Source organism: Etheostoma cragini, chromosome 12, assembly GCF_013103735.1.
Source record: "Etheostoma cragini isolate CJK2018 chromosome 12, CSU_Ecrag_1.0, whole genome shotgun sequence".
NCBI lineage: Eukaryota > Metazoa > Chordata > Actinopteri > Perciformes > Percidae > Etheostoma > Etheostoma cragini.
Window position 1 is genome coordinate 21,425,796 of NC_048418.1, and position 27,876 is coordinate 21,453,671.

The window sequence follows — 27,876 nt, forward strand, 5'->3', positions numbered from 1 at the left end:
GTGTGTGTGTGTGTGTGTGTGTGTGTCTCTGTCGATCTGTCTGTGTGTCTCTGTCTGTGTGTGTGTGTGTGTGTGTGTGTGTCTCTGTCGGTGTGTGTCTTGGCCCGTGTATGTGTGTCTCTGTCTGTTTGTCTATTTTTGACTGACCTGAAGCTGGATGCCGTGGTTCTCTCGAGCCAAGTAGACGGCCTGTTCCACCACACCCAGGTTCTGGATTTGAGAGAGTGTGCAGGTGGAGTAAAGGATCTCCCCACCTGGACAAGCTGCTTCGATTCCCGCCCTGAAGGATGGAGAGAGGCTGTTTACTTCATATCAAACTAGAAAATTCCCCAGAAATTTTAACAGTGTGCCTCCTACTTGGTGCACATCCAAAAAGCAATAAAACGTATTAAATAATAAAAGGGTCTTAACCCTTCAGGTATATCACTTTTAAAACCTATTTAAGACGTTTCTGTTTCCCAGAAACAGCTTTGACAAAGCTAGCGCTAAACCAACCAGACTCACACTTCTTCTCCAAGTCTGTCTTCTATGAAACAGCTGTTGATGCCTGAAGCCAGTTAACGACCGGAGCACCTGCTGTACCTGTCAGCTGTGTCACACTGCAGCTATTCACACACCGAACAAGCTCTCAAACAAATGATCATATCACCAAAAGGATACGAGATATCAATATAATAACGTTCTTGTGGGCACCAGAAGACCTTTGAACGTATTGAACGTATACATAAATTTATGAGGATAAATTTAAAAATGTGGGCATAACAGCGATTTTAAAAAAAGTGCTTTGCCTTGAGTTTTGCTCAGAAATGTGGACAATGTTTAACATGGCAATGAATGGAGGAAGATTTGGAACTCTTGTCATTTAAAAGGTCGCTGAGCGAAAATTATAACTCATATTGCATAAATGAGCACATTAGCTAACTAGACAACAATACCTACGTTTTGATGTATAAGATGTCCATGACAAGGTAGAATTGTTGGCGTGGGAGCAAGTCATAGAGAGAGAACCAAGATGATTTTTTTTATCCCCTCCACTCTAGCTCTCAACATTCTGCCACATACACACACACACATTGGAAAATTGGAAGCGGTCTGAAGACGGGTCGATAGGTAAACTTTGATTTGGGAGAAACCGTGCTTGATATCTGAATGCCCATTCAGCCCAATAAACACCAAAAGCTTGTCTTCGGTTTAAACTTTTAATTATGTTTTTACGTTTAAGTATAGCAATACTGCACTCTAGAGGCAGCGACTATGGCACTGCGGAATAGTCTCTGGAAGGAACTTGTTTTGGTGGAACAATTGAACCCCGCCACATACAATATTAAATCAATGTAACTGTTCAAACAATACAGTAACGTGAGCTATTTAAATGAACTGCAAACATGGTTAAATTACATCCGAACATCATTTACCTGATGCTTTTATTTAAAGCATCTTACAATTGCTATTTATAGGTTGCATGCCTCTGGAGCAACTATGGGTTAAGTGTCTTGCTCAGTGATACATGTATCCCACACCAAAGGCAAGAGACATATCCCCTGTGCCATCACCACCTCTTAGGTGATGTACTTTGACCACAGCAATCCCACAAATCCGTTCCAAAACTTCACAGTTAGAAAAGAATGTTGTCAAATCTTTCTTTGTAAATCGTTCCAATTACTCCCCAACAAAACCAAGCACCTCTACCTTGTTTCACAGGCCACATTTTCCTTAAAACTTGCATGTTTAAGCTTGTAGCTTGCTAGCTCAAAGTTTGTTGTTGTATCACGAAGAGAACGGGGTTAGCAACGACAACACATCACTAATTATCCTGGAAGTGGACGGTCAGTGATCCAGACTAGAGGACGGATACCCGACCTGAGCCCGACGGGCCGGGCCGGGTTCTAACAGATTTTTAGAAAGGATGCTCGGGTTCGGCTCGGTCACATCAGCGCGATAAGGCATTGAACATTTTTTTGTGTAAACTCATTCTTTTTTCCCGTTTCTAACTTTTGGGTTTTTATTTCTATTGGTTTGTTTTTTCTTTTTTGCTTGCTTATTTACTGTTTGGGTCTTACTGTATTTTACAAATTTTTATCATGTGAAGCACTTTGCTACTTTGTCTGTAAAAGGTGCTATATCAAGTAAACCTATTATATTACATTCTCAGATGCGGCAGCAAGGCATCAAACTAAACATGTACAGTATATGTGTGAGTGAATGCTGAATTACCGCATCTCTTATTGGGGCGGCTTATCAATACAGGTTAAGCAAGGTATTTATTTTACTCAGATTTACTGACATAATCCCCCACATATGATGTTAATAAAAGCGGGCTTCCCACACAAACAAACGTACATGTGTCATTAGTATGAGAAACAAATGCGATTTTAACTGTGTCGGGCTAGGGTCGGGCTCGGACATAAATATCTTAATGCCTGTCGGGCTCGGGTCGGGTTCGGTTACTGCTCTGTCGGACGCGGGCCGGCCTCGGACAGAAAAATCCGGCCCGATCCGCACTCTAATCCAGACTACTAGCAGCCTTACTGCATGCTGACCATGCATGCCAATGGAACCATGTGAGTGTTTCCTCAGTGTTCATTTTGTAGGGGCGCCCCGCCGTGGCAAAAATTCTGCCACCTTGGTATCAGAAATAGGGCAGACGCACAATGTAGTCGCAGTTCCAGTCCAGTTTAACTCCACATAACGTTGTGTTGATCTGCTTTATTGTCAGATTGTTCACTTTCTTCAGAGTCGACTATTAAACAGCTCCACCAAAAACGTCACCAAGGTGATTCTGTTCTAATTGGACAATGTTCAACTTGTCAGTTGGGATTGAAAATACAGTTCAATCCCAATTGAGAAGACGTTGTTTGGACAGACCTGCCCCAACTGCTAAAAAAAAAAAAAAACTTAAAAAGGACATGAAGAATGTAATGACCCGTTATCTTTATAGTTTCACCAAAACTTACAGCAGCAGCTCCAGCTGCAGCTCTGGCAGCTTCCGCCTCTCACCGGTCCTGCTCTTACTGAAGATATTGTTGTCTTCCTCCATTAGTGAATGTCTGTCTGTGCTGCAGGGGACGTCAACAAGGACCTGAAAAAAAGGGAGGTTGGCAAAGTGTTGGTATTCGGTTAAAAATGCAAAAAGAATTCAGGTGCTGGAAACCTGATCACATGACTTACTCTGTCGAAGGTGTCCTTTTCAATTTCCCCCCATTTGGTGCCATCAAAAGAGGTGACGCGTAGCTTCTCGTCCGTCAAAAGCGGCTTAGGAATGTAGCTGTGGAGGACTTTTCTCAGTCGCAACGTCCGGGACACCGAGGCGTCATTTAAACACAAAAAACCTTTAACGCAGACGATTTGGGGGGACGTTAACTGCACCTGAACTGACAGACGGAACGACAGCACTAAGTGAGACAATCAAAGAGACGAGAGCAGTCCTCTTACCTATAGCCTGGCTCTGAAGTAAAGCCAGCGTCTTGCCTCCAGGAGCAGCACACAGGTCGAGCACATTGTGTCCTTCTTGGACATCAAGCGCGAGACACGGCAACACAGACGCTGCGTCCATCAGATAGTACCCCAATAAGCCACACATGTCTGGTCTTTGGAGGACAAGGCAGAATTGGTCGGCACTTTGAGTAAAAACTCCAAAACATTCTGTTAATAATGGCCACATTCTTGGTCCATGTGGGAGAGAAAACGGTCCTCGAGTCTAAATGTTTAACCACTTTGACTCGAATTATTGTCCGACAAGTAACACCGAGGCTCACCTAGCAGGCTTGAATCTTGTGATATCCCCTCTTGGAAACACCAGACACTTGATGTTACGACTGAGCTGTAGAGGAGGTCGCTGTTGACCATCGCTGTCACATTTCTTCATAGAAACAGATTCCTCATCAGTGGCAACCTCAGATTCCTGCTCCAAGCATGGCTGAGCTGCAGAAACGATGACGGCTGCAGATATGATCATATGGAGGAGAGATAATTGTGCTTTTTAATGACAGGACAAAAAATGGGAAGCTTTCAGAGAAGTAGGGCTGGGCGTTGGAATGTTTTTTTTTTATTTAAAATTTATTTGGTAAAAATTTGGTTTTGAATCGGATCATCAGTTCCAAATTGAAAGTGCGGAAGTTTTAGTTTCCATAGCCACCACCATACTTCCAGGCGCTTCTGGTGTGTCAGCCGTGGAGTCAGCGGCACTCTAAAGTGTGGCTATATTTTATTGTGGAAAAGCCCGGTAAAACTGTAATATATTATAAATCATAAAAACATTTGTTACATTTTAAAGTAGGGCCGCACGATATGAGGACAATATGCAATCTGAAATATTGCGATAACTTATTAGATTTTAAGAGATAGTCAGTTCTGCAGCTTTTAGTGTTCGACAACAAATTCCTTATTGTTTAAGTAACAAATGAGGGGAAATCATTTTCAACATTCTTTGATTTGACTAAATATAAAGGCAAAAAAAGATCATTTTTAAAGTGCAGTTTAGACTGATATTTTCTTTCAACTACCACAAAATATGTTTGAGTGTCTTTCGCTATATGACGCAGCCTTCTCAGACATGTTAATTGCGTCAGTTGATATTGGAAGGAAAATTTAAAAAAAAGTATACTGTATATTATGAAGTGTAGTTTTCTACTGATATGTTCTTTCAACTAACCCAAAAAATGCTGGAGTGTCTTTTGCGATGCGTTTGAGCCAGTTGATATCGCGAGGACGATTAACCAGTATATTGCGCAGGCCTATTTTACAGCACTTTCACAATGAGAGGAGAATAAGCATGAGTGTGTCAAATGCCATGGCTGGCCAAAACAAAGGGATCAAAAGCCAAACTTGGCCCGAGGCCCTGAATTTAGGCAGCCTTGGTTTAAGGTTTGTGTGCCATGCTTGAAATTAAGTTAGTAAGTAGAGTAAGCCTTGGGAAATGCACACCTACTTTCTGTAGCTGTGTCACTGACAAAGTCCCTGCATCCCTGGGCTTCGAGGTCTGCCAGAACAGCATCATGGGAGAAATGATTGAGCAGGGCTCCATATTTCCTCTCGGACAGCAAAGCAGCCCGGACTGATGGCCACAGCTTCCCCAGCTGGACGCTGTAGGTGGCATCAAAGTGCTGCAGGGCCAGACTGGTGGGAGGGTGCTTGGTACGTGTGACAGCCTGTCAGAAAGCGGGGAGGTCAAAACACACACATTTCAAATTTTAACTTCCTTTAATGTTCTATTTTGTTGCTATGTGACATTTTAAAAGTTATGGGTAACTGCGGGACCATCTTAGTGTACATAGTTATATTCTTCAATGGAAATCTAATTAAATGTCTATACGTGGATCTACACTGCATGAGGGAACAACATAATCATCATGTCTTACTAGACAATTTTAATGAATACTGTACCTTTAGCTACAGAAGTCACAACTAAAGACAATGACATTATTTGTCTTATTGGTTAAATTCGCCACGGTATCCATACTTATTGTCAAAAAAGCTTTCATGTAGGTTACTCAATGTGACTAGCTAGATGCTGGATATCTGCAAACTTAAATATATTTTACATCTCTGAGAGATAACGACCATTATTTACGGCTTTGTCTATTTCTGCATTGACAACATACCCATTTTTCCTTCACCCGGTTTCTTCTAGGCGTTAAACACCTTAAATCTTTAACTTTTCTTAGTAGTAGTCTGGAATCAAAGAGCAGCGCCATCATGCCGTGCGACAGCTTTTTTGGTCCGTCTTCTCCGACAGTAAAGAATATTGGTTCCTCGCGCATTTTTTGCGTGGGCGGAACTCGCACACGAAAACTAAGCCAATGATTGGACCAAAGCATCTTCAGTTACAATTTACATCCAATAGGAAACGTTTTCCGGGGATCCTTCTCGTCGTTTCCTGCGCGTGAACGACCTCACGTCCTCGAAAAGCAGTGCAGCAAAGGAGCTTGGACTTCTGTCCTCTGTCCAATTATTAGGGCAATTTCACAGCCGTAATCATGGTTTTCGAGAGGAAGATGATCACGTACGACGACCCCGAAGAGGAGGTACTGTGAAATACCAATATTTGTCTTTTTAGTCGCTTTTTAAACGTGTGTTTGGCCAAGTTAACATTACACAACTCAGCATAGTACCCCGACTCTGCTGGCTAGTGTAGCGGTGTAACGTTAATGTACTGTGACTTGAGAGTCGCTGGTATTGGTTTGAGCAAAGGTTTTAAAAAAAACATGCTGTTATTAAAAAAAAAAAAAAAAAAAGTAATTTATTCTGCTATTGTCAACGACCAGGAAGAAAATGCTGAGGAGGAAGAGGAGGAGGAAGAAGAGCAAGAAATGGTGGTATGTATGTTCTTCATAAGTCTGATCAAGTGTTTGTATGAAAACAAACAAAGCTTTCTCTGAAATCTACAACATTGATAAAGTATTACACAACAGTATACATAAAGTAGGCCAAAGGACAGGCATTAAAAACATAAGCTGTTGCTATTGCACCCCTGGTGCAATCATAGACTAAAGTCTATGGCTACAATTAGCAGTGTCTGCTATGCACTGGTGCACACAGCAATGTGTTCTATTCAACCCAGTCTGGTACAAATATATATATATATATATATATATAATATAACAAATATATGCTTCTTTCACCCCTACTTGTATTCACCTATATTCTTTACTTAAATAATTATTTAACATAAATTGGTGTTTTGTATGTCACCTTGGATAAAAGCTCCTGTCCGCCTATTCTCTGGGCATGCACAACGCGTTTGTTATTTGAATATGTTTATCAATGCATGCCATTTGTACAAGTGTATATTAGAAGTGGTTGACATTCGTACTGAATTTGTATAGGCTGCACTTTATTTACACACTTATCATACTATTAGTGTATTACACCTTTTTAGAATATTGCTCTGTGGCCTAAATAAAATTGTTGCAGTGTCTAATATCTCACACTTCAGAGAGACGGTGATAGTAGGGCTGTAATCTCCCGATCGACTAGTCGATTTATTGGTCGATACGTTCTGGTTCGACCAAAATTCTGATTGGTTGATTTTTTTGCCATGGTAATTTCATCAGGTGGAAGCATAGACCGTTATGGTCTATGGGTGGAAAGCACTAATTGCTAACAGGGGTGTTTTCAGAGCACCCCTGTTTCACAGGTAACAGTCTGTCTTCAGAACACCCCCCTTGATTTCACTTTTTTTTGGATTAGCCCAACCCACTGGGGACAGATTGAAGAAAGAACTAAAAAGCTTTTTTTTTAGAAGTTTGCTGAATATTTATTTAATTGTGAGTGTTTAATTTCCAGTCAGTCCTCCTCTACCATGTCCAAGACATCACCAGTGTGGCAGCATTTTACAAAAATAGATAACGGAAAAAAGTCAAATGCAAGTTTTCAAGCAACAGTTTGCAAATCGCAGCTCGACTACAAATGCTCGACTATGGCATGTCACCTAAAAACGGTAAGCTAACTTGTCTGCGTTAGGTTGCCCTGTCTGTTTTGAGTAGGCTATATAAACATATCAGAATTGGCATATTTCGTAGTCTAATAATCGTTTTATAACTACCGGCGCACCCACCTGCAACTACGGTAGCGTTCCCCAGACCCCACCCAGACCCCGCTGGATGTTAAGCCTCTACCATCCAAACGCAAAAATAATATCACGGAAGGAATTGTCGACTATATTGCTCAGGATATGAGGCCCATTGCTGTTGTAAAGGGCTGAGGTTTTAAGAACTTGTTCATATACAGCGGCAGCACGCCACACCACACCTCCTCCGTGCGAGGACCTGCACAGCTCGCTGATGCAGCGCTGTCAGAGTCGACAGACGAGTCTCATTTCAGTGCAAATTAATTAGGTAAAAACGATTATAGCCTACAAGGACAAGTACTGCGGGACAGTACAGTTAATTATTTTATAGGTTTTTTACGCCCCTCCGCACCCGCCAGTCGATTTTCAGTCAACCAAGATTTTCTTTGGTTGAGTACAGCCCTAGTGGATAGGGTCAAGAACGCTGGCGTGGCTCTTGACCCAAGGGGCGGGCCCTGATGTCAGTAATGGCATGCGGAGGATCCAATCCTAAATGAAAGAAAAAAGAACCCTACACTTCTGGGCCATAGCTCACTGTTCTAACCACTCTTCTATCATTTCTTGTGGAATGTAGCGAATACAATCGTTGGTGTCTTAAGCCTCGGTTGCTGGGTAACCATACTGTATACAATAAATAGGTTTTAACCACTGACTCTAACATTTGTTGACAGAGCATGCGTGACGTCACCCATCGATTTGTGGGGATCTGCTTTGAGTCGTTGAGTCGACGTTGACGATTTTAGATGAGAGGGAGGAGCCCTTACACTCTTCACTCTCTCAATCATTACGTTACACTTTCACTGGCAGTCACATCATAGCCACGAGCTAAAGCACCTCCTGCTTTATCACAGATTTTAAAATCAACGAGGCCATAATTAAAACAATTATCGTTCTGTGTTGCAGAAGACTTAAATCTAGCAATTGAGACCATAAACTCATGAAAATATTTACTGAAGTAAGAAGTGGGTCATATTCTCAGACTTCTACAGAAACCAACCTCCTTTTGCAAATGCACGTCTCGCCCCCTGCTGGAATTCAGATAGAATGCAGCATATGCTGCACTACGTCAAACCGAATGCTTTGTGTGTTAATATACAGTCTATGGTACTAACTACCTACTGTAGTAATGATTTTGGTGCACGCAAGCAACATGTTTTTGTTACCTCATAGGATGTGAATAGCTCAGCTGTGTGGCCTAAACTATTTGTAACGGAGGTGCAAATAGACACTAAAAATTAAAAATAAAAGGCCAAAGTTTTGAGGCCACATTGAGGTAAAGTGAACATTTGGTTTGGATAAAATACATACAAAGTCTGCAATTTTTAATGAATACTTCTCCACAATTAAGCTCCAAACATTGTACTTTTTACACCACTATATTCATTTGAAAGCTTCAATTTCTAGTTACTTTGCAGATTAATATAAATCTATTTATGATATAGGCTTAGTTGGACTTTGATTGTTATGGGAAATTCACAAGCTGCCCAGCATTATGTAAAGTAATACAACCTTACTACCATGTTTCAACATATCAGTCTGAGCTGTTTAAGTTTCCGATCCCTCAATGTTTTGTGTTTGTACATCTATATATAGATCTGAAGAATCAGGCTTCAATATCACAAGGTGGGGGCAAGGAATTATGTTGGTGTTACAATTTATTGTAAAGCAAGTGTTCATGATGCCCAATTTTCCATAAGATAATTTGCTTTTTGTCCCTCTTAGGACCCTCTAGAAGTAATACGAGCCAAGTGTGAGCAGACTGAACACTGTGTGCACACCAAGGAGCTTCTGGAGAAATGTGAAGCCAGAGTCGGCTCCCGGTCCAGCACCACTGAAGAATGCACAGAAGAACTGTTTGACTTCCTGCATGCACGAGACCATTGTGTGAGTGAAGTGGAGAAAATGATGTGCCAAATGGCATATATAAAACCAGACTGTATGACTTGATTTTTGAAAGCTGATTTATGTGCCTTTGTCTTCCAGTGAAGATGCTATTTGTGTTCCTTTGTCTTCATAGGTGGCGCACAAGCTGTTCCACCAAGTGAAATAACCGGCCTGCTCAGCTCCCTCCACTTGCAGCTGTAGACCATTTACTGCTAAAGTTGTAAAATCAGGACTATGTTCTTCTGTGTATTAATGTAAATTAACTGTATTGGGTTCTTTGAGTAAATACATGCCACTTTTCCTGTATACTGTGCATACTTGTGTTGACTGGGTCGGGAGCAGTATGTAGAATATGAGTCATTGCTTGGATAGGTAATACCTGAATCATAGTTGTTAAAGGATGTGCAACGAAGGAGCTTAAACTATCAATTCTCACTGGTCAGTTCATAAAACAGCAAATGCCGTTCACTTCAAGTTTGGTCATGACTCTACTAACTGGAAAAAGGTTTTCAGTAGTTCCAATGCATTGGCTTATTCAATGTTACCATTGTAAAGGGACTGTATACTCTGTACAAGCATTAAGCTCTGAAGGCTGTCTTGTGGGTTTGATGTTAATAGAAAGATATTTGCAGAATTTGACCCATTTGATACAAAAACTAAATACACCCATTACCCTACAAGTCCAAAAGGCAGGGCACTAAGAACGCTCTAGGACAAACTGCTCCATGCAGAGATATAGATGGTCTAGAACTTTATTGGAATACATCAACAATCATGATAATAAATTAAAAATAAGCTCTTAAAACTGACCAGAAGGTGGCAGTAAGTGCTGCTGGTTAAAAGAGAAACCATGAGACTGATCGCACATGTGATTGCAGTCATTCAAGAAAAGCAAATTGTCCCGTGAGAAATAAAACAGGATGCTAACTCATGCACACAGTGCATAATGTCAGAGGACGTAGATGAATTCACCTGCAAGAGTTCTCTTTGTTGCTGTTGCCGAGAAAGTCCTCCATGGAGGCCTGCAGAGGGCAGTGGAGACAGGAAAGTATTTTACAGTGTGAAAATGTATTTTAAAGAGATCTTGTGGGGCACTCCACTGTAATGTGACTGCAACTAAACACAAGTGATATTCCTCAATTGTGTTTCCAATTGTCATTTCTGTAATACAGGAATTGTATTTTAATTAATAAAAAGCAGAGTTATCAGTCAACACAGTCTACAGGAATTGACATCAGGGAGAGGTCTACACGCACCTGCATGAGCAGCCTCTCTTTCCTCAGTCTCTTGTAGAATACAAGAACATCTGGATCTGCCCTGACCACGCGGGGGTCAAAGTCCATGACCCTCAGACCCTGCAGGCTCCGAGCCCGAGACAACGCCACGTAGGCCTGGCCACTCTCAAACACACGCGCCAGAGAGATCTCCACGCAGTCAAGGGTCATTCCCTAAAACAAAAACATTGCTTACAGGTCAGAAAAACTCGAACCACGATGTACTGACAATTTGTAGTTCAAAAATTAGCATTGTTTGAGTTGATAGATTTAAAAAAAAAAAAAAGTGTCCAAAAGCAAGATTCAAAGCATCATGGGCAACACCCCAACGGTGATTTTCTATTTGAAGGGACACGCAGGTGTGAGATTTCCTTCATTTCCCCATGACTTAGCCCCTCTGCTGTAGATCAAACAATGGTGACACGTTGGTCGTGACCAATGAACTCAATTACCCAGAGGGGCCCATTTTTCCATCTAACCAATTTCAGAGTCTGAGGTGAGGATATGAGTTTGCTGCGGCGGCTGGTGGGGATTGATGATTACGCTGTTAGAGCTCGTTTGTGGGCAGCAGTAATACTGGCTCGGTGTGCAGGGTGTCTGACCACGCTGTAGCACTCTCCTCCATGAACAGCGGGCTCACCTCTCCAGAGCTAATCTCTGCCTGCTGTGTCATTTGGAAACCGAGTGGGAACTTCTGATAATATTTCTTTGCCATCATTAGGAAGCTCACATACCGATGACGTGGTTTGGGGGGCTGGGGGGGAGTGAGTGAGCGAGCCAAGATTTAAAAAAGAAAACGCATCTCTAATTTCATGCTCAGATGCTCATAACGTAATTGTGCCACTGTTTCTTTCCATCACTAAATGACACACTGAATGACTGTCCTTTCATCCGTCAGTGATAAGTAGTGGTGCATACTAAACAGTTTTTTTGTTTTTTTAAATACAATTTAAACCTCAAAATGATACCTGAATACCTGAACGTCCTTGATAAAACAAGCCTATTTTGGTGCTTTTTAATGGCTTCATACAGAAGCTTTGGCTTGTTTTCTCTGCTGTCCAACGTTTTGAGCTTTTTTTACAGCAGTTTCTCACCCACGGCATCCAATTAGGATCAAACATGGATTACTACGGTTGTTAGTCTATACACCATTTAGTCCTTCCGCCATGTCTAGTATCGCCTTCACGCCCCGATTCTCTTTAGATGCTTTTCCAGTGTACACCTGCATACTCTTTGGTATTGCCGGACTTTGCATGCTGCCCTTATTTAGATACCGTGTTTGTCTGTTTGTTTGGTGTGTATTGCCTGACGGGGCAGTCCCAACGCCACCAGACATTCATCCCCACACACCCTGGGGCCTGGACTGTATAGAGAGGGTAATCGCTGCACCCACTAATCCCATAAATCTGGAAATAAATTACTAAACTAAAATAAAAGTGTATGATACGGGAGAATATGGGGAAGGTCTTCAGAAACATGGTGGCTGAATATAATCCACTTCCAGAGGAAGCATACAAAAGAAGCGCTGCAAAGATTAACCGAAAGTTGTCGACTATTAAATCAATTGCTAACTATTTTGATAATTGATTCATCGGTTTATTTCACTTGCTGTGACTATCTTCCTAGTTTCTTCACTTTTCTTTGAGCGTGAACTAGAGCCCGACAGATAAGGATTTTTAAGTCAGATACGAATATTTGGTTATTTAAAAATCCGATAGGCCGAGGTTTTAAAAAAAGAAATCCAGAAACGTGTCACAAAAACAGATTTTCTTAACATTAGTTATTCATGTGTTCTCGCTAAAATATAATTTGTTTTATTGTCACAGAACAGAGGAACTCAAAATATATTAAAGTTCTGATAAATAAAATGTATGTAAAAACAAACTTAAATAAGTTTTAATAATTAAGATGAAACTTAAAGTCCTTTGAACAAAAAAACAAATGTTGCGAACAGGGACGTTCTAGAGCGTCCTCTGGTGGACAAACTATGCAAAGCCAACACTCATAACATGGTTGACAGTCTTTTTCTTTTAATATATATATATATATATATATATTCATTTATCAGAATCATATATTTTTTTTTATCTCTAGCGTAAACTGAATATCTAAGAGTTGTGGCTCATCACGATAATCATTAGTTTCCGCCCTATGCCAAAGGCCGTTTCTTCCCCTTTTGACTTCAACACGCCTGTTAAAGGGCGGGGTCCCACCCGGTCTTTCCAACGGCCCCCATCCACTCCCATGCGGCCAGAGGGCCCACAACAACATTCCATTTTTGGAAGGTAACGTCCACTCTTGGAGGCCAAGAGAGAACGATGATCTGCTGCTGGTTGGTTGCTGACACCACCACTAAGCTTTATGCATATTATTGCGTAATGACGTCATAAATATGCATATGATGTCATGTAGAAAATTTAAAATAGCTGTACCCCCCCAAGGCTCTTGGTATAATTCGAACACTCTATATGTCTATATGGAAAAATATGTAGTGATCATTTCTAGCCAATTTCATGAAAAATGCTAAAAGATGAAGAGTTACCTAGCACCGCAAGTTTTTAATGTTCTCCCCTTCTCTGCTAGGAATAAAGCCGCTGATAATTGGTATTAGGAAAAAAAAGTCCATGGAAGTAAATAAATGTTGATTTATGAAATAAAAAGACCATGAAATAGGTAAAACTATTTAATATATCTAACGAATTTATACATCAATATTTACATTTATTTAATTATGTATGGCCTCATTTGTTTATTTCATGATGCATTTCAACGTCTTGTTTATGCATTTGTAAATTTATGTATGTATTCATTTAATTAAAATTAAATTGATTAAAACGTCATTTCATACAGTACCTTTTGTAAGACGTTATAAAAGCTTTTTTCCTTGTTATCTGAACAAAGTATAAATTTCTGAGATTGCATTCAACATCCATCACCTGTTACAGATAGAATGGATCGTCGGCCTTACGCGGGGTTATTGTTGACGAGCCATGACCTGCACAACGATTGCGCGTCGAGGCCGGTTACCACACCGCACTCAAGCCTCACTTTATTATTCCTAGCACTCTGGCAACAACAAAAAAATGCAATACAAAAGAAAAACTTTTTAGGCCAATTGAGTTTGAATTGCCATTGATCAAGTGAGTCACGCGTTCAAAAGAAACGCACAAAACACTGGTGTCCCATGGCAACGCCGAACAGCATCTTCCCCAAAGAGAAAGTAACGCCATGATAGTGATTTGGTGAGCGTTTGCCTCAGTATTTCTGTGCACGTTGTGCTGCGACTGAGCGCGTACCGACCTGGCTTTTGTGGATGGAGATGGCCCAGGCCAGTTTGAGGGGCAGCTGCTGTCGACTCAGGTGGACCCCCCCGCCGGACTTAAACACCCAGCGCTCAGGCTTCAGCACCTCGGTGACACCAGACAGGAAACGCACATGTGGGAGTCCTGAGGAAACCGGCAAAGTCAGCACACGGATGGATGACAATCTAAAATAGGATTTACTGTATGAACAGGAGGTTTCCTTTTCTCAAACATAAAAGATATGATTAAACAAATCGATCCGATCCAGGAGCAGGTAGAAGGATAATGCTTATATTGTCCTGCCCCTACTTCACATGTCATTTTATCCCAGAACAAACAAACAAAAGATATGTGGAAACAAAAGATAAGTCTCTTGGGGGATGCAATTTAAAGGGAAACTTAAACTTAAAATAAAAAAAAAAAAGTAGTTTTGTGTAGATATTTTGTGTGTGGTTATATGGAGGTACTCCTCTACAGTAGATGGCGGTTGGCACGGCCCGAGAGAAGCAGGAAGGACCGCCCCCGAGGCTAAGCTAATGTCTTGCTGTGGACCGCAACAGCAAGTTTTTTTTCCAGCCACCTATTTCAGGCCTACATAGTCAATATGGGTTTTTGTATACACAATATTTAGAATATTTTCACAGCTCTACCTTGCCAACAAACAGCCCTCTAGGCTCTCTTCAACGCCACCAGACACGAAAGAAAATAAATATTAGTAAAAATGTATACGCCGACTTTCTTAAACGTAGTGGCCTTGTTTAGCGAGACATAAGGGACTCGAACATCTCCTTTAACAACAAAACGTACAGCAAAAGGCCGCTCGTTTTTGTAAGTGCAATTACAAGTTATAGTCCAATAAGAACTTCATCAGGCCAGGACAGGAGATTAACTATGTAAAGATCAACAAGCCACTGGCACACGTTCAAATTTGAGTCATTCAATAAATTGTTTTTCATCTCAACTCCACCAGCCATTTTCATATTATCCCAACATTTGCAGCCTCCTGAACCTTTATGGTAAGGTTCCTAGGAAAAACCAGCCCAGAGTAATTTTAGTCTCCCAAAACAAGTTTAAGAATAATTCAAAAAACACTTGTTGTAACTTTTCCTGTCTCCTAAAAACCTTTTTTTTTTTAAAAGCTCCAGCAACATCAGGCATTTTGGCCAGCAACAATCTTAACAAAAAAAAAAAAAAAAAAGTCTGCGAAATCCTGGAGGGACTGAAATACAGCGGGCGTAAACATACACACGAACGCAACAGTTGAGTTTAGTAAACGTTACACATTGGTTGGGTTTAGGAAAATAACGGGGTTGGCTTTAGTTCAAAAAAAAAAAAAAAAAAAAAAAAAAAAGTGACGGCTGAGTTTAGGAAACGTGACAAGCGGGACACGATCCCCGGACTCCTGGGTTAAAGTCCTGTGTTTTACCCATCCACCATACCAACCAATCTGCCTGCACAGATTTTTGCCCTTTCATACTACACGCTATGGCGTAAATTCCCACGCTATTGCAAGGTCGTTTAAGTCAATGGAGGCCAAACGGCGTTGATAAACACGCTGAAAAGAGAGTATGCGTCTAGATAACACGCCAAGAATGGCATACGAATTGGCGTGTCATGCATACGCCATTTCACGAGATCAGTCTGCTATAAAAAGGACTGCGACGGCAAGGTAAAGCGGTGAAAACCTTCGTAAGAAAGCTCACCCTTAAACTGATTTTTTTAAACCGGGCCATTATTAGGTGCATGTGTAACGCCTGCCTTCTTCCACAGCAGGACATTGCTTAGCTTCCGTGTCAGCTCCCATGCCTGCTTCTCCAGTGATTATGCCTTAAAGTCTACAGTTGCCACTAAGGTATAATTACAACTAAATATAGAAGATAAACAAATTCTGGCTTTTTTGAGAAAATATTTCTGCAAAACATTTCAAGAGGAATAAAGAAAATCACGTGCCATTTTTGCCACACTCAAAAGCCACGACAACCCCGCGCGCTCCGTTCACCAGACCTCGAGAGACATCCTGGTTCTTCGTCAGCATGACCTTAAAGAGAGCAAGCAGCATCACGTTACAGAGCGTCGCCTCGACGTATTCTCGACACGTCAAAAGGACAATGATCCACGCCAAATTGCAGAGGTATGGATCACAAGGAACGAACATACACACACCCACACCCACACACACACACACACACACACCTGAGCCCCCACTTTGAGTTGGATCAGTTTGCTGACGGGGCTGTGAGCGTCGATGGTCTTCACCAGGGCCGGGTCGCTGTCCAGAGCCTCGAACACACGCACTGACCCTAAGGGACCAGGAGACATTCATTACACAATAAACAAAAGAGTTCTAAAACATGATGGGACACAGGCAAACAATCTTGTAAAGAACCTAAAGAAAAAGTATGTAGGGCTGTGCAACCACAAAACCAATAACTCGACTCAGCCAATATTTATGTATACACATTTACATTAATTTTAAGGGGAATTAAACAAAAAAGTCCACAAGAAAGGTATTTAATTAAAAGTTGTTTTCACTGTTTGTTTTTTTCTCCAATAAATGCAACATCTTTCCACAAGTGTTGGATAATCAGAATTTCATCAACCATAATAATTGCAATTATGATTTTGTCCATTATTGAGCAGCCCTAAAGTGTGAAACCATAAACAAGAAAATAAAAATATATATGAAAACAGTAGGTTGAGAAACTATTGTTTTCTGGTGCAGCTGTGTGCTTTCAAAACCATAAACGTGTAGCAGAACAGGGTACAAAAGAAAAGTGGCGCATGGCCGAGAAGGAAAATATCTGGAGGAAACCGGTTTTAACAAGTCCCCCCAACATGACTGAAGCCACCTGCTTCATCAGTTTCACCTCCACCCAAGCCAACCGAAGTAACACCCGTTTCAAGCTGGAAATACAAAAATCTGAATAAACGCTTCAGACCGGGCAGCTGCTGGAGTTTCTTGTCGTTTGTGAGCTCCACGTCGTCCTTGTGTGTGCACAGCCTGCTCGCTAGGATGCCATCCCTCTCGATGTGATGGTAGGCGCTCCCCATCAGCTTCTCAGTGACCTCCTCCGTCACCCTGGATGGGGTTTATTAAGACACAAAGCCAATTTTTGCAGCATAGCACAAATGTGTAGACTACAAACTGACCTTCCTGAGCTCTAACCGCATGCATGTAATGCACTTAAATAGACAGCACATTACAGATGTTTGATATGAATGTGTGTGTGTGTGCACCGAGTCCACATTAACTGTATATACACAAAAAAAAAAAAGTACCTGCCCACCCGCACCGACTGCAGGAGGGAGATGAAGGACTGGTCTGTTTGCCTCCGCACCTCCATTAGCTCCATGTTCACCTGGATGACCTTACGCCAACTCCTGGCCTGCAGGAGAGGAAAACGATTAGTTTTGTTCAAACATTTTTTTATTTTTAAATATCCATGCATGCTCTTCAGGAAGTAAGCAGCTATTCTGTCGGACAGATGCCGAGTGTTGTGTCTGGTTGGTTGGTTTGGGGTGGTTCGAACCAAACAGCCAAACTCTGGGATAGAGATCTATCTATCCATCCATCCATCCATCCATCTAGTCAATGGCGTCAAGAGCTTGCCCAACCTGTAGGTGGCCGTGTAACTAGAAGCTCACGCCCACGTTAGCCAATCAGAATCCCGAAAATATCACTTCCTCCCTCAGCTACCTTAACCTCCCACTCTGGCCGGAGTCTTTCGAAAGACTTGTTTTCAGAGTGTAAACGAATGGCAATGGTTCAAAATAACCACGTATGTGTAAACAAAGGCTCAGAGTAAAAGCGTCTCATCCCTCTAGAAAAACCCATTTCCTTTTTTCCTCTCCCCTTGCATCCTTCCCTTGTTTCCTCAGTAGGACGGACTAAAGGCTGGTTTAATCTTCTGCCTTAAATCAACGCCATGGGTACGTAGAGACACTGGTACTCTGCCTTACGTGCACATTTCAAAAAAAGATTTAACACGTTGGAGCAACAAACGTCGCCAGGCCACAGGGAAAGCTCTGCGTGGAGACTCCACACAACGGTAAATCAGACCTATGACGTGGGGAAGGAAAGCAAGTGGAAGAGCTGGGGGATGCAATTTAAGGGAAGTGGGATGCCACCATGTTGTTGTTCAAATGTTCTGGTATTTCAGTGTAAATGCTCTAACCCCCCACCCCCCCATCAGCATACTGAGCAGGGTTTCTAAATCAATGACACAAACTAACAATGACATAGTGAGACCCACGGGGGTCGGACCTGGAAGCAGAAGCTGGCCCGCTCCTTTCCCTTAGAAACGGGGGGAAGCTGGAGGAAGTCGCCACACACGATCAGCTGGATGCCTCCAAACGGCTCCGTAGACCTCCGCACCGACCTACAAGAGTGCAGCGACAGGACAAGTGTCACTGAACATCAACAGTGATTCCATCTTCTATACGGATAAATGTATTTTTTTTTTTTATCTCATAAACCTACAGTGCAATGTGCCACACAGTGTAGCTCACATCAGAGCGTGCTGAGGTTTAATAAAACCGAGGGAATGATCTAATCTAACTGGAACCACAGAAACTCACAAAGCCAATTCAAAAATTCTTCATGGTGAGAGTCTGCTGCTCGAACACTGTCAGGGAAACTCTGAGGAACACCATAACGGGAGCGGGTATTGAGGGGAGGGGAGATATAGGTCGCTGAACATGTAACATCTAAAAGTGTCCCCAAGGTTCCCTTGGAAAAAAATGGGAATTTAACAATTTTGCAACACAGCGAACATTAGTAGTACAACTTGGGTTATTACAGACATTTCATCATTTTAAGCCTGCTGTTTAACTTTGGTACGCAGCTCACACTCACAGTTCTTATATATATCTTAAATTTGACACGTTTACCGTTTTTTTATATCCCAAATATGGGTTTCTTTGAACCAAAAAGCCGAGATATGGGTGTATATTGTATGGAACCCATACAACCTTCTTTGCAGGCAAAAATAATAATTACATTCATTGAATTTTGGTTGTTATATTCAATTTTTATAACATCTGAAAACATGTTTAAATGGTTTTAAAACAGTATCGTGACTAAACGTTGACATAAACCGGTCTGTGATTCCTTAACATCCTTTGATCTTAATCCTGGTCAAAAGAATTCATAATTTCTGCCTTTTTAACTAAAACAATTGGTATAACATATAAATTAGGTTTATTGACGATGAAGTTAAAATAAAATGTTGAAGGAAAGCAACAAAAAACGTTTTTAAAAGTGTCAAAAGCATTAAAAAAAAAAGAAAAAAAGGCAAATGCTGAAAAAAAACAACAACAACAACAACAACAACAACAACAACAACAATTCACATTGACCTGATGGACAACAAGTTCCTGGTTAAAGGGAAGACAACACAATGGTTAAGAATATTACCATAATTCATGTTTTGGGCAGCCTCTGAGTTAGGTCCACATTCGACACAACTGTAAATCCCAAACATGTAAATGTAATTTGACAGTTGCAGCAGCCACTTAGGACACAAATGAGCACCTGCCTTGAATGACGCACAGCAGGCGAACACACATGAAAGCTCTCCCCCCAGAAGACAACCTGTACTGCTTACTAAAGACTACTATAACAATTTGCTTTGGCACCATAAGGAGATTTTTTTTAAATAAATAGACAGATGTCTCACCTTGCCACCGCCTCGAGCTTGTCAAAGAACTGGGCCTCCACCATGGAGATCTCGTCGATGATGAGGTGCCGACAGCTGGTCCAGTGCTGCAGCACGCCGGGCCGCTGAGCCAGCTCGATGCACTGCTCCAGCGGCGCCGAGCCGGAGCCGATGCCTGGACAGAGACAGGTGGTCAGACGGGGACACAAATGAATAACACCAGTGCAGATACTCAATTCACACTCCGCTGTATATTGAGATTTAATTACAAGCATCCGTTAAAGTGGAGAGACAGTTTTTTTTTTCTTTCCCCCCGAGGATCTGTACTAAACAAAGATGTTTTTAGTCTGTATGTCGGGATGTATCTGCAGCGCCACAAGTTATTTTAGAAAGATTTGACAAATTTAGCCTTTAACAAAAATATTGTGCCCCCTGCAATTTGGACATTGCACTAGTTCATTTTGCGATTTCGATAAAATTGGGATTAATTGTGCAGCCCTCAGAGTCAAAGGCGGCAACTCTACTAGCACATAAGAAGAAACAGATGCAAAGAGCTGTTGTCTTTGTATTAAAAAAAAATAAAAAATAAAAGTTGATCAATAGAAAATGGTGTCAGTAATTTTTTTGGAAGGAAACATTCATTTCACTGGCTCCATTTGAGGATTTGCTGCTTTTCATGGTTTCATCAGTGCACTGATCTGTGGGGTTTTAGGATAAAAACTACCAATCTGGAGATAGAGATTGACATAGGCATTTGTTTACTTTTGATAGATGAAAATTAGATTACTAAGCTATCTAAATAATTGGCATGATTTTATATGTTAACCATACATGTGGCACATTGAGTCCTTAGGATTAACTGGATCTGTGGATGGCTACCTTACCTATAGGCCAGAAAGCAGTGCGGATTTACATCTGCTATTAATATGTTTGATTCATGTTTTTTAAAAATAATTTGGCAGCCTCCTTGAGCTCCTTGAGGCCCTAGACCCCCTGTTGGGGATCCCTACTGTATACTAATAGTTAATAGTACAGTACACATTCAGGATGGGCCTTTTGTTGATACGGGCAAAATGAACAATTATTTGGATAACATGCCATAAAAATGAACTTCTTGATGCATCTTGCACCAGTAACGTGGTGACGTTATTTCCAAAGACATATTTGCATCAGTCTTCAAATCAAGTTCATCTCCCAAGAGACACATTGACTAACCAGCAAAGTTGTGTAATGTTGTTCCTCCAATGTGGCACGCGGCCACTCCTGTGCTGGCTGTGGCAAATGTGCTCTTTGGAGGAAGAGATCCCATGATTCTCTTTAGAAGGAAGGACTTTCCTGTACCTGAAGAAACACACCCAAAAAAGAGCTCAAAACACTATTCTTTAAAAATCACCAAACACCATAAATGGGTCATGAAAGCAGATTTCTGGTGCGGAAACGTCAAAGCCAAAATACCTAAAATTGTAATTCAGTAAGACCATTGTACGGAACAAGCATAAATATGACAAACCGTGACATTGGAATTTCAATTTATTGTCACACACACACCTGCACTTCCAGTGAAGAAGATGTTCTTGCCACTCAACACAGCGCCAAGGACAGCCGCCTGTTCTTTATTCAGCTTACGTGTTGGCAGAGACAGGATGGGCTTCTTGCTCGGGTTGGCCTTTACCTGAAACAGTCAAACAGCCAGTGACACGTTTAGCCGAAAAGATAAGAGCGAGCACGTAAAATCTATCCAGAAGGGGGAAATCTTTGGTGCAGTGGTCTGCTTTGACAGTGGTGGAAGTATTCAGATGCTTTACGTACGTAAAAGTACGAATACCGTACTGTTATAATGACCTTTTATAAGTAAGAGTACTGCATTGAGTAAAAGTTTGTCAGTATCACCATTAAAATGGACTATTATCAACTAAGGGTTTAATGGTTTTACTCATTTCACGGGTGGTGGTGGTGGTGGTGCAGTGGATCTGACGCATGCTTTTGGCGTGGGTTGATACATCAACCAATGTGTCCCTGAGCAAGACACTCAACCCCTTGTTGCCCCAGAGGCGTGCAACCTCAAATAGATAGCCATTGTAAGTTGCTTTGGATAAGTGCGTCAGCTAAATGAAATGCAATAATTTCAGCTGGACTTGTAGGCCGTTATATTGTTGGGTAGTTTCATTTATGGTATTGTGTAAACTACATGCATTTTGTGTGCAACAATCTATTTTGTATAGTAATTATGTAGTGGAGTTAAAAGTACCATATTTTCATCTGGAATGTAGCAGAGCAGAAGTAGACAGTGGCATGATGAGAAAAGACTCAAAGTACAAGTATTTCCCATTTCAACTAAAGCACAGGCCTGGAGTAAATGTACTTAGTTATATTACCCCACTGGTAGTCTGCTACTAATAGACACTTTAATGAAGTGTTGTGTGTGTTCAACTCACTGGGCTGAAGTTCGTGTCACTCCTGGACCTTTTGACCTGCTGTCCTGTTCCTGCTCCAGTCATCCTATTGGTCCGCTCTGCCAGCCCTGCGGGGGCCCCTGTACCCCTCAGCTCATTCACCTTCTGGATGTCTTTTTGCTGCAGGGGGCTGATGGCCTCGAAGCTGCGGGGCAGACCGGCTTTGAGCTTCTCTCGGCCGCTCAGAGGCTTGCTGCTCAGCCGGGCCTGATGTTTGATGCTCAGGGTTTTGAGGAAAAGGTTGAGCCGGTCAGGGGGGCAGTTGGAGATGAGCACCTGGATGTTTTCACGGAGCAGCTTGACGGTGCATTTCCCTTCTCTGGCGAACTTGGTGAAAAGTTTGAATTCGTTCAAATGGTAATTTTGTGGCACTTTCCCGTCGTGGACGCGGAGGATAATCTCGTGGAACTCGTTCCGGCCCAGGACGACCGAGGCCTTACGGATCAGCTGCCTCCGGGTGGCCTGGCCGGAGGTGTTGAGCTGCTCCACGGCCACGCAGCACTGCAGCTGGCCGCCGTCCTCCCCGGCTAACATCGCAGCAACCTTTTGCCCAATACGGTACAAGAGTTCACATGTGAGGCCAGTAGGCTACTAAACAGTTTCTCAGGCTGTTTCAAGTAAATATTCAACCACGGTGAATGAAACAGAACAGTGTTTCGGCTTTTAAAACCCTGGACTGTAACAATGTGATGTCAGCGCAGCTGCTGTGCTCCGTTCAATCAACTCCAACATCAAGCCTCGTGAGCTCGCTACATCATTGCATTTAAACATAACTGAGTGATCGAAGTCAACTGAAAATGGAGTCACAGGCAAACCTTTACTTCAGCTCTTACCTTTGTTTTTAGAACAGGTTAGAATCTTTGTCTCTGATCCGTTTTCCGTGCAGATACTGCCCCAGACCATGAAAGCGAGGAACCGATTTTCAAATTGTCGCTGCGTGAATTCAGCCAATAGCTGAGCGACGCTGCGGACCAATCAGGGTGCGGGGGTTTAACAAAGCACCCAATGAAAGTAAGAGAAGGTACGCCCCCTGGCTGCACCGACCAATCGGTGTTATTGTGACTAGCGACGTCATAGTTGTGTGAAATACACATGGCTATCCAGAAATAGAAAACCTTTTTTTCTTTTTGAAACAAAATTATTTCATTTTGACAATGTTCATAAGCATCCACCATAGGAAAGCTACATTCAGACATACAGTAAGTGTACATCGTTTCCTGAATTAGGTGCATAGACTGTATATGTATTGACGGTTAATATTAATTAATATTAAAACATTTATATTACGGTCTATGCTTAGGCGCTATTGACCTTTTTATACCTTTGTTTGAACATAGAAAGTTTGTTTTGTAGTGCATTCACACTGAGGGAGTTTTTGCAAACCGAGATTTGTGTTTATAATAATTCGTTATTATCATACAATTATTTACCCACATTTCAATTATGTTTTCCCCTTTAAGATTATTCCTATATTTATGACAATATTTATGGATTTGGAGGGAAATAGAGAAACTCATAAATTTTCAATATGAAATACAGACACTCTTTTATTTTCTCTATTGTCTGAACTAATGTGGGTCATATCAGCACTGTGAAACTGCTTATTAATTAAAATACTTGATTGTGATTTCAACTGGTGGACATGTTGTGCATAAAACACAGGATGGGTGGATGGTTTAATAACTGAGAGCTCAGAGTAGTGATCTATGTGTAAGAATAAATGGATGGCTGCCGGAGGGAGATGATAATATTATACATTACAATGTTTTGAAAAATCTAACCAGCACTGGTCATCACTACTTTGTAATTAGTGGTGTAGTTGTAGTACATCCTCAAAAAATAGTGAACACCAAAGAAAGGAACTATCCAACTTTTTTCAAAGGGGAATGTCAAGATCTGCAGCTCTGACTTCCCCATGCGGTTGTGATCATGAATATTAATTATAGACATTATGATGCAAAATGGGCAACAAACAATAAAACATGTATAAGCGGGTTCTCCTGCCATTGCTTCATCACACCCTAATTATCTTTTAATCATAAAATAATACCCAATTGCATCCCACATAGTGTGGGATTCTTTACGCTGTTACAAAAGCGACTTTAATCATGTTCACATATTTAAAGGTACTTTCCGTGTGACTGTGTGTAGCTTGTTGAGAGGGCAGAACATACGTTCACAGTCGAGTCTCCGTCATTAGACAAGGTTGAGTAAACCCAAAACATTTTAGAGGGACTAACCACCCCGATCTTTCAGCTGTGGAGGGGGAAATCACCTGGGAGAGGCAGGGTGAGAAGTGAGTTTCACACTAATACACGCTAACCATCAGCCAGCATCTAGAAGATGTCTTTTCAATCCAAAAGGTGAGGAGGAAGAAAATGTAATGGGGCAAGTTGATTTGTAAAGCAAAACGTAATTATGATTGCAGGATATTAACTTTAGTTTTACAGTTATTTTTGGAATTTATGGTCAATAAAACACATTTTTGGGAAATCATACCTAATGTTTGAGTTGGAAAAGCAGAAATTAGGAATTTTTAGACTAAAATTAAAGGAATGTACCTTGATGGATAATCACAGACTGGAATATGTCAACTTTTACTCAATACTATTTCAAAACCACTTCAATTTTTTCTTTCTCCAAATGCTATAAAATGGAATGAGACACCACAAAATTAATGGAAGTAGAGATTTGTACGTGCAAAAGAGCATTGTGTGGAATTAATCATGTTATTTTGGGTAGTTAAAAAGAACAATGATATAGGAAAATGGGTCAATTTGACCCAAGGACAACATGAGGGTTAAGGGAGAAATATGTCATGTTTTTGCGGAATCTTGCTGATTTTCTGAGACTCTAGTCACACTCATCCCACTGGTCATTTCCGGGGTAGCACTCCACCAATCAGATTGGTCATTTGAGTCCGACTGCCGGCAGAGCCCGCCTTTCACCCAAACATGTCAGGTCGGCCAAAATGAGTCTGACTAGTCTGACTCTGAGGTGGTTTGTCCCCCCCCCCTGCTATGGTTTCAAGTTGCTTGTGCTTGTATAAACTGAACAGAAGGCATGTTAATGGCAAACGCTAGCTTCTGATTTTTGCGCAGATCGTCTGGCCCATGCGGCAAGCATGAGCACAACACATCACACAGCTCTGTCGAAAGCACAACCACTTTTAATACTCTGTAATCCAGAAGAACACAAACCGAACAGCAGCACCAGAGATTTCCCAGCTCTTTGTGAACCTGAAAATATTCATCTAATGTGCATTACAGGGATATTTAAAAGCTTTAAGTAATAAGTGCGCCATGATCCTTTAAATGCATTTGGAGCTCACAAGCCTCTCAGCAGTAATATGCAAACACATTTTCATTAGGGTTGTGTACTGAGTATTTTAAGATAGCGAGATGGCATGGAAGATCACTATTTGCAATTTTGCACCAGCCCTTTAACACTCTCATCATTGTGTGGATAGATGGTGAATGTTGGTGCCTATAAATAACAAGGACTAAATGTGTTTTTAAATATTGCCGTGATGTTGTGCTGTGATCTTGACATAATTCTGAAGCTGAAACATTTTTCACACACTGAGTAACTGGTGACCCATCTGGCATGAGCTAATGAAGGTTTCATTCTGGCCCTGAACATATGAACACAGAGCACGGATGCTGCAAGGGTGACATACGAGTGCAACAATTACATAATTACCTTTCTTTAGTTTTCTTCTTTGCTTTTGTCTTTCCTACTCTTCTTCTCTCTTGCAGTACCTTTTCAATGATGTGTGTCCTTGCAGAGTTACAGACAGAAACACCTTTTGTAAACCCTGTTGAATGAAAGAAAGAGCACATCCACCTAGCTATTTATGTATCCATCCACCCACACACACACATGGTCGCTGACTATGGCTGCAGGGCTTCTAATTATGTGCCACTCTGTAACATGCTCTCTAAGGTGGGTGATATGTGTGTTTGTGGTTGATTCATTTTTAATAATTTATGAAGAGGGATAGGATCAGGAAAAACAAGTTGTAGACTATATATTCATCTTACCCTTCATGTTCCAGAAGAGGGTAAAGAGAAGAGTAGTCGATGACGATTCATTTAGATGATTGCTCCGCCAGATGTCCCTAATTTTTGCCAGATTTCTGTCACCTTCCTTTTCCATACTGTATGTTTTTATACTCCGGTGGATTTCTGAGGACTATGGTTACCTGGTCCTCAGATCTCTGCAGGGTACATCCAGACAGCTAGCTAGACAATCTGTCCTGAACTAAAACAACTTGTGAACGTACACGTTCCACCAAAACAAGTTCCTTCCCGAGGCTGTTTTACAGCAACATTATTGCTCTTTCCAGAGCTTAGCACCGCCCAAGACGATTGTGATTGGTTTAAAGAAATGCCAATAAACCAGAACTCGTTTTCTCCCATCCCTGAATGCTGTGTGGACTTGTCATACCTTCCCTCGCTGCGCTGTGGAAGAAGGTCTGGCAATGCAAAACTAAGAGAGTAGAAAATATCTGCTTAGCTTTTATAAAACAATACACAGAAGAAAATATCTGTTAATTAAATTAAATGAGTCAGTCTTTCCTCATATATGACACATTCTTTCCCTTATTCATTCAAGTCCCAAACCTCTACCTAGACTTTTTGTTTTGAGTGAGTGGAGAGTGGATGCCGGTAGTTCAGAATGACTTACAGAATGTGATCACACACACACACACACACACACACACACACACACAACACACACACTAAATTACACACTTTCCACACCTCAGGTAGAGCATGCCACAAAGGGGTCTAATGTTATTGTCTTTCTCAACTGCTCGTCTGGACTGGGGATTTATGAGGTACTTATCCAAACTCAGTGTATCAGTTACAGTAGATGGCGGTTGACACGCCTCCAGCGCTCCAAGTACCGGCGCAAAGTAATACCGTGGACTGGGGCAGCAGCTAATCCTATTTTTCCACCTAAAAAAGGCCCAGCAAAAAAAATCTGTCAATTTATTTAGAGGTGCCCATTCTTTCAGGTGGCGGACCAAAAATACATTGTGAAATTTGTGAAAGTTTCAATGCCATGTGAAATGATGTCTCATTAAAATGTAAAATAAATGTATTAAATAATGTGTGACGTAAGATACGTAGAACTTTAGGGGGAGCGGGAAAGATAAAGAATACGTAGTTTAATAAGGAACATTTAACAGCCCTTTTCAGCTGAAAAAAATGTACCTTTTGTAATCTTTACAGTTAGGATTTTACAGATCCAAATATTACAAATTGCAATACGAATCATGAAAATACAAATCATGAGCATGTCAAATGCCATTTCGGGCAAAAATGAAGGGCTTGGGCCCTTTGGCCCCAAATTGGGTGGGCTTGGTTCAAGTTTACGAACTATATAGAATTGTTTCCACACTTTACCTTGCCATCAGACATTCCCGTCTAACTTTACGGTGGAGGAACTGAAGCCAGTATCTTTGTTCTCTTCAAAGCCACCATACTTTATTGACAAAACATTAATTGTACCTGACAGAACACTCGATTTGTTAGTCTACTGCTGCCTCGATTAGTTGGTTTGCTTGTTAGATTGGTTTGTCACTAACCCATTAAAACACCAAAGTTACACAATAACACTAACTAACTAACTGAATAAGGCAGCGCTAGACCAGCAACTCTGGTGTTCTGCGAGTTAAACTGATAGATTTTGGCAATGTAGTCTGGTGGTTTCAATTTTAGAACCTGGGCT

At 41.4% G+C, this 27,876-nt stretch overlaps 3 protein-coding genes and 1 long non-coding RNA gene across 5 annotated transcripts in view; 2 read left to right on the top strand and 2 right to left on the bottom strand.

Annotated features, from left to right (window-relative positions):
• The window catches only part of nsun4 (NOP2/Sun RNA methyltransferase 4), a 7,354-nt gene extending 1,611 nt beyond the window's left edge, over positions 1–5,743 (bottom strand). The window contains exons 1-7 of the mRNA XM_034887572.1: positions 5,601–5,743; positions 4,928–5,147; positions 3,756–3,921; positions 3,433–3,587; positions 3,169–3,329; positions 2,955–3,079; positions 148–280 (exon numbers count right to left, since the gene is read on the bottom strand). Coding sequence (XP_034743463.1) covers positions 148–280; positions 2,955–3,079; positions 3,169–3,329; positions 3,433–3,587; positions 3,756–3,921; positions 4,928–5,147; positions 5,601–5,696 — 1,056 coding nt within the window. The 5' untranslated portion in view covers positions 5,697–5,743. The remainder of the gene's footprint in view (positions 1–147; positions 281–2,954; positions 3,080–3,168; positions 3,330–3,432; positions 3,588–3,755; positions 3,922–4,927; positions 5,148–5,600) is intronic.
• LOC117954098 lies at positions 2,181–17,707 on the top strand. Its single transcript, XR_004658736.1, has 3 exons — positions 2,181–2,194; positions 13,744–13,747; positions 17,617–17,707. It is a non-coding gene; the product is annotated as an uncharacterized LOC117954098 (long non-coding RNA).
• On the top strand, positions 5,869–9,757 carry LOC117954093 (cytochrome b-c1 complex subunit 6, mitochondrial-like). Its single transcript, XM_034887597.1, has 4 exons — positions 5,869–6,023; positions 6,264–6,314; positions 9,290–9,451; positions 9,585–9,757. Exons 1-4 carry the CDS (start codon positions 5,976–5,978, stop codon positions 9,615–9,617), a joined length of 294 nt encoding a protein of 97 aa, XP_034743488.1. The 5' UTR covers positions 5,869–5,975; the 3' UTR covers positions 9,618–9,757.
• On the bottom strand, positions 9,635–23,090 carry pif1 (PIF1 5'-to-3' DNA helicase homolog (S. cerevisiae)). 2 transcript variants are annotated; one of them, XM_034887567.1, is made up of 13 exons: positions 22,959–23,090; positions 22,120–22,680; positions 21,233–21,356; positions 20,900–21,025; positions 19,706–19,859; positions 18,292–18,406; positions 17,307–17,413; positions 16,967–17,106; positions 16,221–16,327; positions 15,978–16,065; positions 14,026–14,171; positions 10,708–10,899; positions 9,635–10,473 (listed from the first exon to the last, which is right to left on the bottom strand). In XM_034887567.1, exons 2-13 carry the CDS (start codon positions 22,669–22,671, stop codon positions 10,420–10,422), a joined length of 1,905 nt encoding a protein of 634 aa, XP_034743458.1. In that variant the 5' UTR covers positions 22,672–22,680; positions 22,959–23,090; the 3' UTR covers positions 9,635–10,419. The 2 variants fall into 2 exon arrangements, with proteins under 2 accessions (XP_034743458.1, XP_034743457.1); XM_034887566.1 differs by lacking the exon at positions 22,959–23,090 and having other exon boundaries at positions 22,120–22,711.
• Between the last annotated feature and the right edge of the window lie 4,786 nt (positions 23,091–27,876).

Coding starts and splice junctions, on each gene's coding strand:
- LOC117954093 (XM_034887597.1), top strand. CDS start 5,976: ATGGTTTTCGAGAGGAAGATGATCACGTACGACGACCCCGAAGAGGAG. Junction 6,024..6,263: donor ACGACGACCCCGAAGAGGAG/GTACTGTGAAAT, acceptor GTCAACGACCAG/GAAGAAAATGCTGAGGAGGA. Junction 9,452..9,584: donor TGCATGCACGAGACCATTGT/GTGAGTGAAGTG, acceptor TTGTCTTCATAG/GTGGCGCACAAGCTGTTCCA.
- pif1 (XM_034887567.1), bottom strand. CDS start 22,671: ATGTTAGCCGGGGAGGACGGCGGCCAGCTGCAGTGCTGCGTGGCCGTG. Junction 18,407..19,705: donor AAGCTCGAGGCGGTGGCAAG/GTGAGACATCTG, acceptor GCACTCTTGTAG/GTCGGTGCGGAGGTCTACGG. Junction 17,107..17,306: donor CAGTCGGTGCGGGTGGGCAG/GTACTTTTTTTT, acceptor AACCCCATCCAG/GGTGACGGAGGAGGTCACTG.